The 18,814-nt window shown below is 46.0% G+C and overlaps 1 protein-coding gene across 5 annotated transcripts in view; it reads left to right on the plus strand.

Annotated features, from left to right (window-relative positions):
• The window catches only part of LOC127000585 (uncharacterized), a 74,832-nt gene extending 58,636 nt beyond the window's left edge, over window positions 1-16,196 (plus strand). For all 5 annotated transcript variants that reach the window (XM_050864466.1, XM_050864467.1, XM_050864469.1 and 2 more), the window contains exons 4-10: window positions 3,468-3,607; window positions 5,282-5,870; window positions 8,643-8,789; window positions 10,643-10,729; window positions 11,658-11,810; window positions 12,143-12,238; window positions 13,173-16,196. In XM_050864466.1, coding sequence (XP_050720423.1) covers window positions 3,468-3,607; window positions 5,282-5,870; window positions 8,643-8,789; window positions 10,643-10,729; window positions 11,658-11,810; window positions 12,143-12,238; window positions 13,173-15,323 — 3,363 coding nt within the window. In that variant the 3' untranslated portion in view covers window positions 15,324-16,196. The remainder of the gene's footprint in view (window positions 1-3,467; window positions 3,608-5,281; window positions 5,871-8,642; window positions 8,790-10,642; window positions 10,730-11,657; window positions 11,811-12,142; window positions 12,239-13,172) is intronic.
• The last annotated feature ends 2,618 nt before the right edge of the window (window positions 16,197-18,814 follow it).

The raw sequence follows: 18,814 nt of genomic DNA on the forward strand, positions 1-18,814 counted from the left end.
ATGTATGTGTGCGCCGAGGCTGACTGGCGTCCCACAACAGTCTTTGAAGGTGGACTCCTCCCTCCGTTGAGCGCCTCAGCGGACAAAAACGACTGGCGGCGATCATTCCCTCTCCGTGCGTGTGATGGGAACGGCGTCCAGTCGGCTGCCGCACACGAGTGAACACCAGCATTGCCAGATTATCATATATATTGTATTTTGTTATTATTTTGCTTTTAAGCTCTCTCGTACCTGCACAAATAACGATAGAAAATTAAAGTTGGCGTTAAAGCTGTTATTTATTGATGCTCTTTTTTTTTCCTTTTTGCCAGTTATCGGTCCGAAACTATGAAAATACAATGCGATGAATACGATAATTTGGCAACGCTCGCTGGATAATTTGGCTCTTATTTTTTTTTTTTTTTTTTCTTTTTTTTTCAGCCAAGGAGACAGTTCAAGGGCGTAAAGAAAAATATTAAAAAAAGAAAAAAGCCCGCCACTCACTTGTCATTTTCTTACCCCTTTCCTCCTTTCTCTCCACATTTTTCCTTTTTTCTGATTTCCGCATGTCTTTCTTTTCCTTTCTCTCTCTCTCTCTCTCTCTCTCTCTCTCTCTCTCTCTCTCTCTCTCTCTCTCTCTCTCTCTCTCTCTCTCTCTCTCTCTCTCTCTCTCTCTCTCTCTCTCTCTCTCTCTTTATTTCTTTCCATTTTTTCTTTCTTTCTTTCATTCCTGTTTTCTTTGTTACTTTCCTTCATTTCTTTTTCTTTCATTCTCTCCTTTTTTCCGTTTTTTCCTCCAATCCTTATTCTGAAGCGCATATTTAAAGGTAAAGGTGTTCTCTCTCTCTCTCTCTCTCTCTCTCTCTCTCTCTCTCTCTCTCTCTCTCTCTCTCTCTCTCTCTCTCTCTCTCTCTCTCTCTCTCTCTCTCTCTCTCTCTCTCTCTCTCTCTCTCTCTGTCTCTTCTCCTTTACTCTGTGTTATTCTTTACCTCCCTTTCTTTGCTTTCGTTTCTCTTCCGTCTCTATTTCTTCCCCCACACTCTTCCTTGTGCTACACTTTGTTTCACTGTCCGCGCCTGCATTTAAAGTACTAATCATACGTAGTCTTCTTCCCTGCTCTGTGCTAATTCAATCTTGCCGCCGGTGTGTCGTAGTGGAGCAGCTGTCTAGGAGTAAGGGAAGGGCGCTGAAAACACACGCGTAAACATCAACACACAGATTTTATAGCGTATTGCATGAAGATACTTAATGTAGTCGACTTACCGAAGAACACATTCCCTCGGGCAGCATTGCGTGTGTGTGAGTGGGTGTGTGTGTGTGGGCGGGTGTGGGGGGTATGTGGGTGTGGGTGTGGAGGTGTGGAGGTGTGTTTAGAGGCCGAGACTAATGAAGGGAAGCTAAGTACGTACACTGTCCACGACCTCCATTGTTGTTATATAATATGAAAGTAGACTTCGGGGAGGCGGAGGGGGCTGTGAATGGCTGAGGGAAGGAGAAGTAAATGCCGCTGCTGGTGAGACCATTATGTGCATTGTTCCGCGGACCCAAAGAGGTGGAGCAGGGAGTCAAGGTTTCGTTATTAAAAGTACTCTCCATATTGTTCTGGGTCCATGAAGAGCTGAGGTACATTGAGTGAGGCTTTCCTGCCCCTCCCTCCTCCCCTCCCCCGAGCCTCCTAGCACTGCCATCCTAATTTTGAGGTTAAGAAGTTTCCAGGGAATTAGAAGATACATTTATATTTACATTGTTTGGTGGTTACTGTGGTTGAAAGGATAGTCATTAAGTGTGTGTGTGTGTGTGTGTGTGTGTGTGTTTCTTGTTCGTGAAGTTCGAGGAAAATAAGAATGAAATGGGGAAGGATAAGTTTAGAGCGCGTTGCCTCGGTGCTCACTTCCTTCTCACTGACCATTCTATCTTTATCAATACTCTCACTTTCCTTAACCATGACCTTCGTTTACCTTCACCTTCATTCCCCTCACGTTCCTTTGCTAACACTTTCCCCTACCTTTACGTTCCCTTCACTTCACCTTCCTTTACCCACGCACTCCCCTCACCCTTCTACCCTTCACCCTTCTAACCTCACCCTTACATTCATACCATCATCATCCTTCCTCGCCCTTACCTTCACCCTACCCTCATCTTCCTTCCCATGCTCCTTCCCTCACACTCCTTACCTTCACCCTATCCTCACCCTTACTCTCACTCTTTCCATCCTCCTTCCTCACCCTTCTTCCCTCATCCTTACCTTCACTTTCCTACCGTCACCCTTACCCTCATACCATCCTCCTCCTTCCTCACCCTTCTTCCCTCACCCTTCCCCTCACACCATCATCATCCTTCCTCACCCTTCTTCCCTCACCCTTATCTTCACCTTCCTACCGTCACCCTTACCCTCATACCATCCTCCTCCTTCCTCACCCTTCTTCCCTCACCCTTCCCCTCACACCATCATCATCCTTCCTCACCCTTCTTCCCTTACCCTTACTTCACCTTCTTACCGTCACCCTTATACCCTCACTCTTACTATCCTTCTCCTTCCTCACCCTTCCTCTCTCACCCTTACCTTCACCCTACCCTCATCATCCTTTCCTTTATGCTTCTTCCCTCACACTCTTTACCTTCACCTTCCTACCCTCAACCTACTACCCTCATGTTTCTACCTTCACCCTCCTTTCCTCACCCTACCTCACACTTCCACACATACTTCCACCCTCACCCTTACTTTCACCCTTCTACCCTCATTCTCACCCTTAACTTCCTAACTTCACCCCTCTTCCTTCACCCTTCTCACCTTACTTTTTCTTACCCTTCCCTTCACCCTTCTCTCCCCACTTTTCCTTCCCTTCACCCTTCTCCCCTCACTTTTCCTTCCCTTCACCCTTCTCCCCTCACTTTTCCTTCCCTTCTCCCCTCACTTTTCCTTCCCTTCACCCTTCTCCCCTCACTTTTCCTTCCCTTCACCCTTCTCCCCTCACTTTTCCTTCCCTTCACCCTTCTCCCCTCACTTTTCCTTCCCTTCACCCTTCTCCCCTCACTTTTCCTTCCCTTCACCCTTCTCTCCCCACTTTTCCTTCCCTTCACCCTTCTCCCCTCACTTTTCCTTCCCTTCACCCTTCTCCCCTCACTTTTCCTTCCCTTCACCCTTCTCCCCTCACTTTTCCTTCCCTTCACCCTTCTCCCTTCACTTTTCCTTCCCTTCACCCTTCTCCCCTCACTTTTCCTTCCCTTCACCCTTCTCCCCTCACTTTTCCTTCCCTTCACCCTTCTCCCTTCACTTTTCCTTCCCTTCACCCTTCTCCCTTCACTTTTCTTTCCCCTCACCCTTCCAACACCCTACCTTCACTCTTAAACCCTCACCCTCCATCCCTCACCCTCTTACCCTCACCCTTTCTCTCCCCTTCTTCCCTCACCCTAACCCTCCCCTCACCCTCCCTTCCCTCACCCTTTTAACCTTACTTTTTCCCCTCACCTGGCTCGTCCTCCGCCAGGCTCACCGGCTTCTCCTGGCCACGGCGAGTCAGCCCTTGTATCGCCTGGTGCAGCAAGCTACCCCCGGCCCCGGCCCCAACGACATGTCCACCCTCAGGATCACCGACATGAAGCCCGTGGACTTTGAGAACATCTTGAAGTGAGTAGCTGACAGGATTGGACCTTTCTGTTGGGGGTTGAAGTGAGTGAGGTGTTCGATTAGGTTGCTCTTCCCTTTTTTTTTTTTACTTTTTTTTTCTTTCATCTGAAGTGAGTGAGGTGTTTGATTAGGCTGATTTTCCTTTTTCTATTTTTTTCTTGTATCTGAAGTGAGTGAGACATGATATAACTTTTCCGTCATGCTTGAAGTGCGTGACGTGTTTGGTGAACTTTGAGAACATCTTGAAGTGAGTAGCTGACAGGATTGGACCTTTATGTTGGGTGTTGAAGTGAGTAAGGTGTTTGGTGAGGCTAGATTTTCCCTTTTTTTTGTTTTTGTTTTTTTGTTTGTTTACCTGAAGTGGTTGACATGCTGAAGGAGACTCATTCCCTCGATTAGTTGTTGTTGTTTTGTATTTGAAGTGAGTGATATGAACGGCTGAGTCTTTATATTCTACCTGCAGTGATTGACATGCTTAAGTAAACTCCTTCACTTGATTACAGACCTTCCTCTTGAATTGAAGTGAGTGGCTGACAGGATTGGACCTTTATGTTGGGTGTTGAAGTGAGTGAGGTGTTTGGTGAGGCTAATTTTCCTTTTTTTATATCTTTTTTTGTTTACCTGAAGTGGTTGACATGCGGAAAGAGACTCATTCCCTCCATTAGTTGTTGTTATTTTTTTGTATTTGAAGTGAGTGATATGAATGGCTGGGTCTTTTTATTCCACCTGCAATGATTGACATGCTTAACCCGGTAGCAGCGGGGATCATGTTTCTTAAAGGCCCCTCTAAGCGAGAAAAATGAGAAAAAATCATCACTCACACAAACCATTTCATAATATATATCAAAGCATTTGTGATCAGTTTATGTATTATCTATTTTGGGGGTTAAATCATGGCACAAATTTGGCCCGTCGCTGCTAACGGGTTAAGTATAGACTCCTTCATTTGATTATAGACCTTCTTCTTGAATTGAAGTGAGTAGCATCAAATCTTTTTCTAGTTCTTGGAGTGAGTGACATCCACAAACACATCCCCTTTTCCCTGTATTTGATGTGATAGGACTGCTTTAATATGACGTAGGTGTCCCACTAACGTCCAGGCGCCCACAGGTACCATAAATAGACCTCCTTTTTCTGTGTTTGAAGTGACAGGGATATTGTAAGATAGCGCACGTGTATTCCGCTAACGGCCAGGTGTCCACAGGTACCATAAATAGACCTCCTTTTTCTGTGTTTGAAGTGATAGAACTACTGTAAGATGACGCACGTGTATTTTGCTAAGGTCCAGGTGTTCACAGGTACCATAAATAGACTTCCTTTTCCTGGTATTTGGAGTGGTAGTATTGTAAGATAGCGCAGGTGTGTCCCACTAACGGCCAGGTATCCACAGGTACCATAAATAGACTTCCTTTTCTGGTATTTGAAGTGATAGAACTACTGTAAGATGACGCACGTGTATTTTGCTAAGGTCCAGGTGTTCACAGGTACCATAAATAGACCTCCTTTTCCTGGTATTTGGAGTGGTAGTACTCGTGCAAGATGACCCAGGTGTGTCCCACTAACGCCCAGGTATCCACAGGTACCATAAATAGACCTCCTTTTCCTGGTATTTGGAGTGTTAGTACTCGTGCAAGATGGCCCAGGTGTGTCTCCCTAACCTCCAGGCGCCCACAGGTACATCTACACGGACCAGGTAGCGTGCGAGAACATCAGCGTGGCCTTCGCACTCCTGAGGGCCAGCCGGAAGTGGGGTCTGGCGGGGCTGGGCATCAAGTCCCTCACCTACCTGGAAGAGTTCGTCGACCACTTCGAACCCACGACGGAGGACTCGAAGGACAACCTCTTTGACCTCCTGGTGCTATCGGAGGACACACTGGCCGAGCTCAACGCGAAGTGCTGGCAGATCCTCTTGAAGAACTCCACCACCGTGATCCCTTGCAACGGCTACCTGAACCTGGACAAGCCGATGGTGCAGAAGGTCATTTGCCACCCTGACCTGAAGATTGAGGACCAGTTGAAGCTCTTTGAGGCTATCCGTGACTGGGGACTTCGCTACATCGATCAACAAGGCCTCCCGCTCACGGCTCTTGGCACGGCGGTTGAGGAGCTAATCAAGGCGGTGGATTTTGAGAAGATTAGCGATTCGGACTTCCTGAGCACCGTCCTGACCTCCGAGTGTTTGGGTAAGGCCGAGGTCATCGCGTTCTTCATGACCCACGGCCTGGATATCCCCCGCAAGCTGGACTTCAACAATAACAAGCAGGTGTGTGGGTGTTTGTGTGTCTGTTGGTGTTTGTGTGTGTTTGGGAGGGTTGGGGACGTTTGTGTGCGCGTGGAAGGATGGTTTTTTTTTTTTTTGTGTGTGTGTGTACAGGTAAGGTGAGGTGAGGTGCGGTTTAAGCAATAGGTAAGGACTCCCCGTCTCCCCCTCCTCCCCCTCCCCCTCTTTTTCTCCCTCCTAAGTGGAAGTGACAGTGGCCAAAACTGCAGCCTTTTGAATGAGTAATCCCCCCTCCCCCCCTCCCTGTTTCTCTCCATGTTGAGTCATTAGTTCTCCCCCCTCCCCGATTTTTCCCCCCGCCCCTCCCTCCCCCAGCCCCTCCCAAGGTAGTACAAGTAAGGACAGGAATGCCATAGTCTGTCCACCCCAAGTTTGCACCTGCACCTTGCACCATGTTGTCACTAATTCAAGAAAGACCAATATTTTCCTTCTTTTTTTGAAAAAAATTATTAATTCCCCGAGATATGTTGGTCAAGTTACATACATTCCCGAACTTCTTATTTGATATTTGAAACTGAGAAGAGATGACCTGCTTAATTCCGTACAATCAATCATTCTAGTAAAAATTCCTGAGTAAATTTTGTTCCCAGACGAAACTGTAACTACTTTCCTTATGTACAAATCTCTGACCATAAAATGAAAAAAATATGATTAACTTTTGAATTCATAAAACAAGTGGCCTCGTTAAGTAGTGATAAGCTAATTCTTAAGTAAATAAAGATAACAAACTATCTTTTATGAGGAGAGTCGCCTCGGCCGTTGTCTAGGCCTGGGAACCAACTTGCTGCTGATGGGCTGGACGCAGCGTGGCACAACACTGGAGTGAGCATGTTTAAGGAAATCTAAACAGGATCCTTTAATAAACAAAAACTGTATAGATAAAAATGTAAGAACTTTTTTCATTTAGCAAACCCAAAGTCTAAAAAGTGTTATGTCTTACAGAAACCAAACATTATTGACGTCCAGCTCCATTCAGTCAATCAGCAACAAATTTGTCCCTGTGTTTAGAGACCGACCACGCGCAGACTCTTGGGTACAAATAATCACTCTAGTATATTGTCCAGTTAAGTAAATAAACAGTCTGGTGCAGGAAATCATCAAGAACAATTACTATAACTTTTACTTTTAAGGTAACTTCTAATACAAAATAAATACCCATCATGTGTTATAAGTAAACTGTTGAATGTTGCTTAAGTCACTTCAGTAATTTTGTTTGTCAAGCATAAACAAGCTTAACTTAATTAGTCGACTGTAGTGATTAGTCGATGTTTTCACCTCCACTTAATTAATTGGTGTAGAGTTATTAGTCAATGTTGTCTGCTCCTTAATACAAGCTCTCCCTTTCTCGGCCATTTCCTTGAGGTCAGTTCCAACACTATCGCTCAGCCAGACTCCAATCCCAATATACAAGCCTTCTATCTTTCCACAAACTATTCCCACGTTTCAATGGCTACCCTCAACCTATTAACTTTATCTGCAAGTATTGGCATGACGCAAATAGGCCAATAAAAGTAACTAGAGGTGAAGTACTTGTGAAATTTAACGAATGCGCAAAAACGGTTCTGAAATTGTTGATGTTATGTTCTCTCTAAGTTATATTGTGATACAAATTGGGAAAGAAAAAAAGGTAATAGGTAAAGTATGTGGAGTTAAATGAAGGCAGGAAATTAGTTTAGAATCTTCCGCTGGTTTTCGTGTTGGTAATACTGGACATCTCATAGCAAGGGAGAGCTTAGCATACGGGCATTTAGCTTAGACTTAAATAATCGTACCCACCTTTAAGTACTTGATTGTATAGTAATTAGTCAGTATTTTCTTAGCCTTAGCGTAAATAAACCAAAAGTAAACATCATCTTGACTGACTTGTATAAATCCTGTTCTAATGTCGGTGATTTTGTTTCCCTCTCGTTATTTCCCTGTATTTTTGCCCCTTTTTTTCCCTCCCTGTTCCTTATCATTCAAATTCTCGTGACGGAGCTCTGGATGATAGACTAAACTGGTATTTTCTTCCCCTTCTTTTTTTTTTTTTTTTGTCTTGTTATTCCTTTCCTTCCCTTCCCTTCCCTCCGGTTTGTATCCTCATCCTTCCCTCCTTCCCTGATTCCTTCCTTCCTTCGTTCCATTTTTTTTTTTTTTTTTGCCATATCCTTTACTGATCCGACCCGACATCCTTTCTTCCTTCATTTCTTTTTCATTTCTTTCTCTCTCTCCCTCTCTTCATTCCCTTTCCTTCCTTTCTTCATTTCCTCTTCCCCCTTTCATTATTCATTCATCTATTCATTATTTCTCCCTCTTCCTACGTTCTTTCTTCCCCCATTGCTGCCTTCCTTTCTTTCATCCTCTCTCCATTCCCTATTTTTGTCCTATCTCCCTTCCTTCCTTCCTTCCTTCCTTCCTTCCCTTCTTCACTCCCTTTCTTATTTTCTATCTCCCTTCCTTCCTTCCTTCCTTCCTTCCCTCCCTTCTTCCTCCCTTTCGTCCTTTCCCTTCCTTCCTTTCTTCCTTCTCTCCCTCCTTTCCCTTCCTTCCTTTCTTCCTTCCTTCACTCCTTTCCCTTCCTTCCTTCCCTCCTTTCCCTTCCTTCCTTCCTTCCTTTCCCTTCCTTCCTTCCCTCCTTTCCCTTCCTTCCTTTCTTCCTTCCCTTCACCTCTCTCCCTTCCTTACCTCCATGCAATCACCATCCTCCTCTATCCCCTTCCCACCTCCCCTCCTCCCCCTCCCCCGCGCCCAGACCTACCCTCCCCCCCCCCGTAGCTCCCCTTCTGGCTCACCTTCTGTGCCACGTCAGGCCGCGTCAGGAACAACCGGAGCAAGAACTGTACCAAGCGGCTCTCCTCCTCCTCCTCCTCCACTACCTCCTCCCCCTCCTCCCTCGCCCCCGTCAGCGAAGCTCTCACAAGTGTACGTACAGCACCTCCTCCTCCTCCTCCTCCTCCTCCTCCTCCTCTTTGTGCTGTGGTTCGTCTATCGCTGCCGTCACCAAAGTTATAATGTTGCAGGACAGGTCTAGTGAATGTGGTTGCGCGGTGGGAGAGTAAAATACATGTCTCAACACGCTTTCCTAACACGCAGATTTGTATCCCATTACTGTTGTTGTCATTGTTATTATGGTCGTCTCAATCGTATTAATGGCGTAGGAAGCTTTATTTTTATACTGGTGCCGTGATATATCAGAAAAGAGTGTGTTTTGTAGGAGTGTATACAAGAATCACTGACGACACTCACGCTGGACCTCTGGGTAGTCTAGCAAAGGTTATGTTCGTAGAGGCGGTCAGAGGAACCACAAAATATGATTAAAAAAAAGTCCACCACTCGAGCACTTGGGAAACTAAACTACAGGTGACGGCAGAGCGTTGGTGGCGTGCGAGAAGGGGATTCGAACCTTTGTGATTTACCTTAATTTCTTTTCTTCCTACTGGTGGTGGTGGTGGTTGAGGAGGAGGCGTATTGGATCGTGTGTGTGCGTGTGTGTGTGTGTGTGTGTGTGTGTGTGCCAAGTTTGCAGTGTTGGTGAAATGGAGAATGATGTGGGGTTGTATTACAGTAGTGGTAGTAGTAGTAGTAGTCGTAGCAGTAGTAATAGTAGTTGTATTAGTACTCTTCCTCGTCACTGTTCTATCCAAATCCCTTATGCAAGGCAACCAGTATCTTCATTTTTGTATTCCTTCCGCTGGAAAACTCTGGATCACCCTTCCTTTGTCTATCTCCTCCTGCCTACGACTTGAACTCTTCCAAGAGGAGAGTATCAAGACACCTCTCCACCCTGACATGACCTCTTTTGGCCCCTCGCTCTTTTTTCTTTTGCCGGAGCAGCGTCTATCGGGGTTTTTTGTTTGCTTGTTTTTTCTCGAGCTACCTTCCTTGCTGTAAAAAAAAGTAGTAATAGTAGTAGTAGCAGTAATAATAGTAGTAGTAGTAGTAGTAGTAGTAGTAGTAGTGGTGATGGTGGTGATGGTTGTGTGTGCGAAGATTCGTATGCTGGTGGAATGGAGAATGGTTGTGTGGTAATAGTAGTAGTAGTAGTAGTAGTAGTAGTAGTAGTAGTAGTGGGTGAAGGTAAGGCGTTGTGGTGTTACATTATTATTTATTTCTTTGCAATGATTAAAATGTCCCTTTTCTTATTACTATCATTATTATTATCATTACCATTACCACCATTTTTATCATCATCTGTCTGTTGTGTTTGCTCATCCAAGTTATCATCATTATCATAAATCATCATCATCATCATCATCATTCCTATTAGTCTGCCAAACACGGGACCATCTAACAATACACAGTGCTAGCATGCTACTGACTGCTGCTGTTGTTTGTGCATTTACTTTTGTGTGGGTGCGCCTTAGAGTCATGTTTCCCGTACTGCTAACCGCCAAGGGAGAGAGAGAGAGAGAGAGAGAGAGAGAGAGAGAGAGAGAGAGAGAGAGAGAGAGAGAGAGAGAGAGAGAGAGAGAGAATCTGGAACTCTACCACCATTAGTTTCAATCATAAGTTCCTCTCCCTTCCCCATTAACAAGCCACGCCCCCTTCTACTTAGGCCACGTGTGATTGGTGATGGTAGGGAAGGTTGACTCTTATTGGCTAATGGGGGAACAGTACTTTTAACACTCAGTGGAACGAAGTATAGTACATTCTCTTTTTTTTTCTTCCTATTTTCCTGTCGCCCTCCAGACATAACAGATTAACAGCAGTGATTTCCTACCTGTCTTGAGTACCTGTGTTTCTTACCTGTTCTCACCTGCCTCGTGTGTCCCCAGATCTGCTCCCTCACCCAGAACGGCTCGGTGCTGGAGTTCAACAAGGTGTGCCGCTTCAAGAAGGGCTACAGGTGTCCGCCCAAAGAGGTGAGACAGAGAGAGATTATAAGTATACCTGTTTTTTTTTTTTTATGTTACTCACTTTCTTTGATTTCCATATATGAATACCTCCATACCTTCCCCTCACTCCACGCTCACCTCACTCCACCTTACACTCACTTTAAATTCTAGCGTCACTTCACCTGTCCAAATTCCCCTCAGTCTACATTCCCCTCACTTCATATTCATATCACATAACACTCCCCCCATTTCACATTCACCTCACTCCACATGCCCTGCCCATTCACCTTACCCTTATTTGACTCCATCACGTTCCTCTCACTTCACATTATCCTCACATCACCTCACCGTCACAGCAACGTCTAAAGTCATATCTCACTCAGCATTCCCCACATATCACCTTACCCACCTCACGTCACTTCCCACTACTTCAACACCTAACATCACCTCACCTCACTTCAACACCTAACATCACCTCACCTCACATCAACACCTAACATCACCTCACCTCACATCAACACCTAACATCACCTCACCTCACAACAACACCTAACATCACCTCACCTCACATCAACACCTAACATCACAACAACACCTAACATCACCTCACCTCATATCAACACCTAACATCACCTCACCTCACAACAACACCTAACATCACCTCACCTCACATCAACACCTAACATCACCTCACCTCACAACAACACCTAACATCACCTCACCTCACAACAACACCTAACATCACCTCACCTCACAACAACACCTAACATCACCTCACCTCACAACAACACCTAACATCACCTCACCTCACATCAACGCCTAACATCACCTCACCTCACAACAACACCTAACATCACCTCACCTCACAACAATACCTAACAGCACCTCACCTCACAACAACACCTAACATCACCTCACCTCACATTAACACCTAACATCACTTCCCTCACCTCAGATCTACCAGGAGCACGAGTTGAGGTTCCGTGTTGACAAGAACGTGAAGCTGCTTGGTGTGGGCTTCGGGTTCCTGTTCACACCCACGGACATGGGCCTCAACATCCACTGCCAGGGCCCGTGGGAGACCAGGCAGTGGACAGACATCATACAGGTAACAGACAGGTGACGAAAGTGTTATGTAGTCAGTGGGAGGTTATTTCCTACCTGGTCATACCTTTGATTGTCTAGATGAGAAAACACAGGTGGAGTTTGTGTCATTTTCCTACCTTTTTCTACCTTTTTTTTTTTACAGCAGAGGAAACAGTGCAAGGGCGTAAAAAAAAATATAAAAAAAACATTGAAAAAAAAGCCCGCTACTTACTGCTATGTTTGTGTAGTGTTTGTCTGTTATTTGTGTTGCTTTTGTTTCTTGTTTGGTTTGCTTTTCTGCCTGTGTCTGTCTTTCTAGGTATGTCAGTAAGTGGTCCTCCCCTTTCTTCACAGTCGTACGTGCGTTTCTCAGGCGAAAAGACAGAGACGGCTGACGTGCGGCTCATGTTCCTGCACCCGGTGAGGATAGAGGCCAACCAGAGCTACAAGGTGAGCCCCAGGTGTCGGAGTAGTAGTAGTAGTAGTAGTAGTAGTAGTAGTAGTTGTGGTGGTGGTGGTAGTTAAAGTACCGGTAGTCCAAGCTACGACGGGGTTCGGAACTGGCAGGTCGGTCGTAAGTTGAATTGGTCGTAAGTCGGAAATTGCATTAAAAAATAAAACAAAATTTTCAAATATCCCGTCCCGGATAGAGCTGTGTTCCTGCGCCTCTTACCCGGCGGGGAAAGGAGAGGGGAGTTAGAAAGCGCGGGAACTCTGTGTAAACAAACCATTGCAAACCCCGCCGGAATATTTGAAATGTAAACTCATTACTTAACATAATTATTAATCTTATTTGCCTGGTCGTAAGTGCGAGCGGTCGTAAGTCGCACACGTCGTAGCTTGAGGACTACCTGTATTAGTAGTGGGATGAGAAGGTGGAGTATTGAAGCAGTAATAATAAAAGTAGGAGTAGGAGCAGTAGTAGTTATTGGTGGTGGTGGTGGTGGTGGTGGTGCTGAACTATGAAAATAAAGGGGGAGGAAGGAGCATATGTTGTATGTAGGTGTGGGGGTGAGGGGGGAGGCAGACAGAGGTAACCATGATGGGTGGTGATCAAAATGGTGTATGTTGTGTATACCTCAGGTGATCATGATGAAATGGTGGTGGTGTGTGTGTGTGTGTGTGTGTGTGTAGTGGGAGTGGGGGTGAAGGTGGTGGTGAAAGTGAGGTGTGTGGTTGATAGCATGTTCAGGGAGGGTTTGGGGTAACCTGGTGGTGGCGCAGGTGGTGAGAGGGTGATGTGCCTGTGCGTGTGGTCGTGTGTCACGAGGGCCTGAGGTAACCTGGTGGTGGTGGTGGTGGTGCAGGTGGTGGTAGTGATGAGGGTGATGTGTGCATGTGTTGTGGTGAGGCCTAAGGTAACCTGGCAGTGGTGGTGGTGCAGGTGGTGGTCAAGATGGTCCGCATGAGCCACGGCAGCAACGAGGTGGAGCTGTGGGGCGGCACCGGCGGTGTGCACTGCGTGGAGACGGAGGACGCCGAGTTCTCCTTCATCAAGGCGGCGGTGGACCCCGACAAGCGCGTGGAGGAAGAGGACGGCGACACCAAGCCCGGGGTCATCACGGAGCTGCTCTACCGCCTGGACACCGGCGACCCCGAGCCCCCGCCCACCACGTCCTACAGGCGCCGCCGTCCCCAGCCCGAGGAGGAGGTCACGTCTCCCCCCGCCGTGCACAGCAACCCCTGGCGCCAGCGCGCGCGGCCTGACTCCCTCCGGATCCCCGAGAACCCCTACTCCAGGCGGCGCTCCCCGGGCGACGAGGCCAAGACCCCCGAGTCGACCTCCCCCCGGCGGAGGGAGCGGCCCCCCGTGGAGGAGTACAAGCCCACCAGCTTCTCCACCAACCGCTGGGCACGGCCCAAGCCCAAGGAGGAGGTCGAGGAGTACAAGCCCACCAGCTTCTCCACCAATAGGTGGGCGCGGCCCAAGCCCAAAGAGGAAGCCGAGGAGTACAAGCCCAGCAGTTTCTCCACCAACAGGTGGGCGAGGCCCAAGGAGGACAAGAAGGACACGACGGAGACGCCCACGGAGAGGAAGAGGTCCGCCCCTGAGGAGTACAGACCTTCCAGCTTCTCCACCAACCGCTGGGCGCGGCCTAAGGACAGCAGCACAAGCGGCGCCAACACGGAGACGGAGAGGAAGACGTCCGCCCCGGAGGAGTACAGGCCCAGCAGCTTCTCCACCAACCGCTGGGCGAGGCCGCGGGAGGACGGCAGCGCCGCCAAGACGGAGGCGGAGAGGAAGACCTCCGCCCCGGATGAGTACAACCCGAGCAGCTTCTCCACCAACCGATGGAGTACCAAACCCAAAGAGGAGGAGGCCGCCACAGACGCCTCTCGCAAGACCTCCACAGACGCCTCCCGCAAGACCTCCACAGACGCCTCCCGCAAGACCTCCACAGACGCCTCCCGCAAGACCTCCACCGAGGACAGCAGCAGGTGGAGGACGCGGCCGCAGGAGGAGGCCAAGGACACGCCCTTCGGTGCGCGGCGGCGGCCCAGCACCAAGCCGGAGGACACGACCTCCAGCCACCCGTTCGCGCGGCGGCGAGAGTCGCGGGACTCCAACGCTGACGTGCCTTTCTTCCTGCGCAAGACGGACGACAGCAAGCCGCCGACAGCGTCCTACGGCAGGAGCAGCAGGCTGGGCAGCTCCTTTACCACCACCACCGGGCCCTCCTCCTACTCCACCCCCTCCGCCACCACCACCACTTCCACCTCCTCCTCCTCCGCCGCCGACACCAAGCCCGCCGGGGACACTACCTTCCACAGCCGGTTCCTCCGCCCCAGCGGGTCGTCGGCCGCCTCGCCCTACTCGTCGTCCCGCTACGGCTCGGTGCGGGAGTCGTCCCTCTCCCGACTCCGGGACACCTCCCTCCCGCGCTACACCTCCAGCGGCGGCTACCTCAGCAGGTATGACTCCCCCTCAGACCCCCCCCCTAGCAGGGCCGCCGCCCCGAGCAGCAGCAGCAGCAGTAGGTACGGCAGCGGGGACGCGCGTGCTGCCTCGCCGCACGCCCCCCGCAAGAACCTCCGCTACGGCACCGCCGCCACCAGCTCCGGCAGCAACCTGCTGGCCCTCAGCAGCAGTTCCTTCGGCCTGGGCGGCGGCGGCGGCGGCTCGCAAGGCAGCAGGGCTGTGGACAGGTACGGTGGCGTCAGCAGGTACGACAGCAGCAGCGGCAGGTACGGGTCCACAGCAGGCGGCAGCGGCAGGTACGGCAGCACGTGCGGGCCGAGCAGCGCCACCGCCGGCAGGTACGGCTTGTCCAGCAGCGGCGCCGGTGGCCTGCCGCCCTACAGTGCCAAGGCTACCTCGGGCACTGCAGGCCCCTCAGGCAGGTACTCATCACGAGGGGCCACGGACACGCTGGGCAGCACGGCCAGGTACGGGGCCTCGGGGACCGCCAGACACGGCAGCGGCAGCGGCGGGACAGCCGCCTACAGCAGGGCGGCGCCGGGCAGCAGGTATGGCAGCAGCGGGTCCTCCAGCAGGTACACCTCCCCCGCCCCCGCCGGCCCCTCGGGCAGGTAGACACCGGCACCGCCAGACAGGTGACTTGCACCAGCGCGGCCCACCTCTGCTGCTGCCACCACCCACACACACACCCAAGGTCCTGGTGCTTCCCATACGCGTGGGTCACCGAGACAGTCCCGCCAGCCGCCACACCCAATCACGCCGCCAACACGTCCATCTTTGGGGCTTCCGTGATGGGGCCTCCAAATCCGTTCGGCTGTCCATATACAGCTGGGCCTGATCTGCGCATGCGCAGAACCAAATATTTGCTTACAAAGTTTGTTGTTAAAGAGAGGCTGTCCAAAAATAGTCCGGCAAGATGACATCAAAATTCACCCCCGAGCCTTCCCTCCACACTCTCAGGCACACCGCTGGGAGGAACACTGCTGTTGGAGAGAGATATCACGACCACTGGAGAAGAGTCACCATTGGAGGAGTTTCTCAGTCTTAATGTTTCCACTCGCTTCCTGGTAGTTTGTCTGTCTGTCCGTAGCGCTTGCCCAGGCTCATCACGACGCCGCGGGAAGGAAGGGCTGATGCAGAGGTCAAGAGGCGACGCCCGTGATGACTGATAGCTAGTGATGAGTGCTAGATAGTGATGATGATGATGATGATGATAACCCTCCTCAGTATTACATGTCCTTGTAGCTCGTTGTGTGTGTGTGTGTGTGTGTGTGTGTGTGTGTGCGTGTGTGGTGTCTTTATCTTATTGGAGTATACATTGTGTGCGTGCGTGTGTGTGTGTGCGTGTGTGTGTGTGTGTGTCTTTACCTTATTGGAGTATACATTGTGTGTGTGTGTGTGTGTGTGTGTGTGTGTGTGTGTGTGTGTGTGTGTGTGTGTAGTCAGGGCGCCCCACTAAGTCCTCCATAAAGCTGTGAACACCGAATACACCTGGAGTTTTATTTTCCCAAACACTCGCTCACCTGTGGAACGTTTACCTGTGTTTGTGCGTTTGTTTGTGTGTATGTGTGTGAAGCTGTTTATGCGCATGTCGAGCCTAAGATTGACCGTATGCCTCTAATGTTTTCCTTTTGTCATCTCAAGTTTTATTTTACTACTTTTAATCATGTTTTTTCTACTAATCCTTCTCACGATCAGTCAATCACGCAATCAATAAATCATTCAGTTAGCCAATCATTTTATCACTCACTCAATCAATCAGTCAGACAGTCGATCAACCACTCAATCAACCACTCAATCATTCTGTTTTTATTCGATTTATTTAGTTTATTTTGTTTACTTTGGTTTCACATTTTTATTCAATACTTCTCTTTTACCCTTTCTTTATCCTCTTTTACTTTATCTTAACATTCTCTCTTTTTCTTTCAGTTTTCTTTCTTTACAATCCATCAGTCTGTTTCTATTCAATTTATTTCATTTATTTTGTTTACTTCGATTTCACATTTTTATTCACTTGTCTTCTTTTGCAATTTCTTTATCTTCTTTTACTTTATTTTAACATTCTCTTTTTTCAGTTTTCTTTCGTTACAATCAATCAGTCTATTTCTATTCAATTTATTTCATTTATTTTGTTTACTTCGATTTCACATTGTTATTCACTTGTCTTCTTTTACAATGTCTTAATCTTCTTTTACTTTATTTTAACATTCTTTTTTTTCAGTTTTCTTTCTTTACAATCAATCAGTCTATTTCTATTCAATTTATTTCATTTATTTTGTTTACTTCGATTTCACATTTTTATTCACTAGTCTTCTTTTACAATTTCTTTATCTTCTTTTACTTTATTTTAACATTCTCTTTTTTCAGTTTTCTTTCGTTACAATCAATCAGTCCATTTCTATTCAATTTATTTCATTTATTTTGTTTACTTCGATTTCACATTTTTATTCACTAGTCTTCTTTTACAATTTCTTTATCTTCTTTTACTTTATTTTAACATTCTCTTTTTTTTCAGTTTTCTTTCATTTCTTGTAATCATGTTTTGTCTCATTTCTCTTCTTTTTCAGCAGTTTGGTTAATATTTTTTTTTACACCTGTTTTATTTTTTCTTGATATTACAGGTTTTAATTATTTTGCCTTGGTTTGTCGTTCTCTTTCAGTTATCTTTTTTATTTCCTTTTTGCATTTGATAATCTTTTTTTTTTTTCTTTCATTTCACATTCTCGTTTATTTTTCCCTTGTTTTCAGGCTCCAATGATTATTTTACCTTATTTAAGTTATCTGTTTCTCTTTTTTTTTCTTTTTTTGCGTTTACTAATCCATTTTGCATTAATATTATCTTTCATTGTGTTTCTTTCTTCCTCCAGTTATATATATATATATATATATATATATATATATATATATATATATATATATATATATATATATATATATATATATATATATATATATATATATATATATATATATATATATATATATTCTTTTTATATCCTGGTTTTATTTTGATTTAATTTTTCTCTTTCTTTTCTAGTTGTGTTCATTCTTGTTAATTAATTTCACGTTCTCTGAGTTTCCATTTTTCATTTGTTATTTTAATGTACGTTACTTTCATATTGTTTTCATTTTCTTTATTTTTCTACATTTGTGTTTATAAATCTGTCCCTTTAACTTTGCTTTCGTTTTACAGTTTTTTTTTCCCATGTGTTTATATTCAGTTTCACGTCAATTATACTTTCTCTTTTAGTTGTCCACATATTACACTTTTATTCACTTTATTATCATTTGTTGCACTTATATTGAAACGTTATTTATTCATTATTACATTTCCCATTTTCTTTTATCATTGGATTTCTCAGTTTTCAGTGTTCTCTTTTCCTTATTTTAACTTGTCTCGTTTTATATCTGATCTGTATTCAAATTTGCTCATTATTTCATTTTTACTTTATATTTTATCAAGTTCACATAGCATTCTTTTATCTTTCACTCTTTTTCACGTTTCCGTCCATCATTTCAATTAATTATGTATGTTAATTTTTACTTCTGCATTCTAGTTTACGTAACGATTTTATTTTGTTTTAATTTCTCTTATTTTTCTCATTATATATTTGTTTGCATCTTGTGTATCAAATATTATTAAACTTTTCAGCATGTAAAGTTTAAGCAATAACTCGTACAATTAGGGCTCATTATTAATAAAGAGTAATTCTATTTTGGGGAGGGAGGAGAATTTTCTAACTACTATACTAACAAGCTGTCTCCTTTGCTGTAAAATAATAATAATAATAATAATAATAATAATAATAATAATAATAATAATAATAATAATAATAATAATAATAATAATAATAATAATAATAATAATTTTGCAACTTTCATCACCACTCATTAACGTTAACATCAACATTTGCACTACAGTATATTTTAGCCATTATAGTAACGCGCTTCAGTGATTTTGCAACATCTCCATCAAGTGTCGTTATTTTTTTAAGTTAGCCTCTATTACTTTATACCATATTTTCCTTAACTGTTCCAACCTACTTCATTTTCTTTTAACTGAACAGACCAATTATGTATCCCTTAACTGCACTGGCCAATTTTCT

The sequence above is a fragment of the Eriocheir sinensis genome, chromosome 19 (genome assembly GCF_024679095.1).
Source record: "Eriocheir sinensis breed Jianghai 21 chromosome 19, ASM2467909v1, whole genome shotgun sequence".
NCBI classification, from domain to species: Eukaryota; Metazoa; Arthropoda; class Malacostraca; order Decapoda; family Varunidae; genus Eriocheir; species Eriocheir sinensis.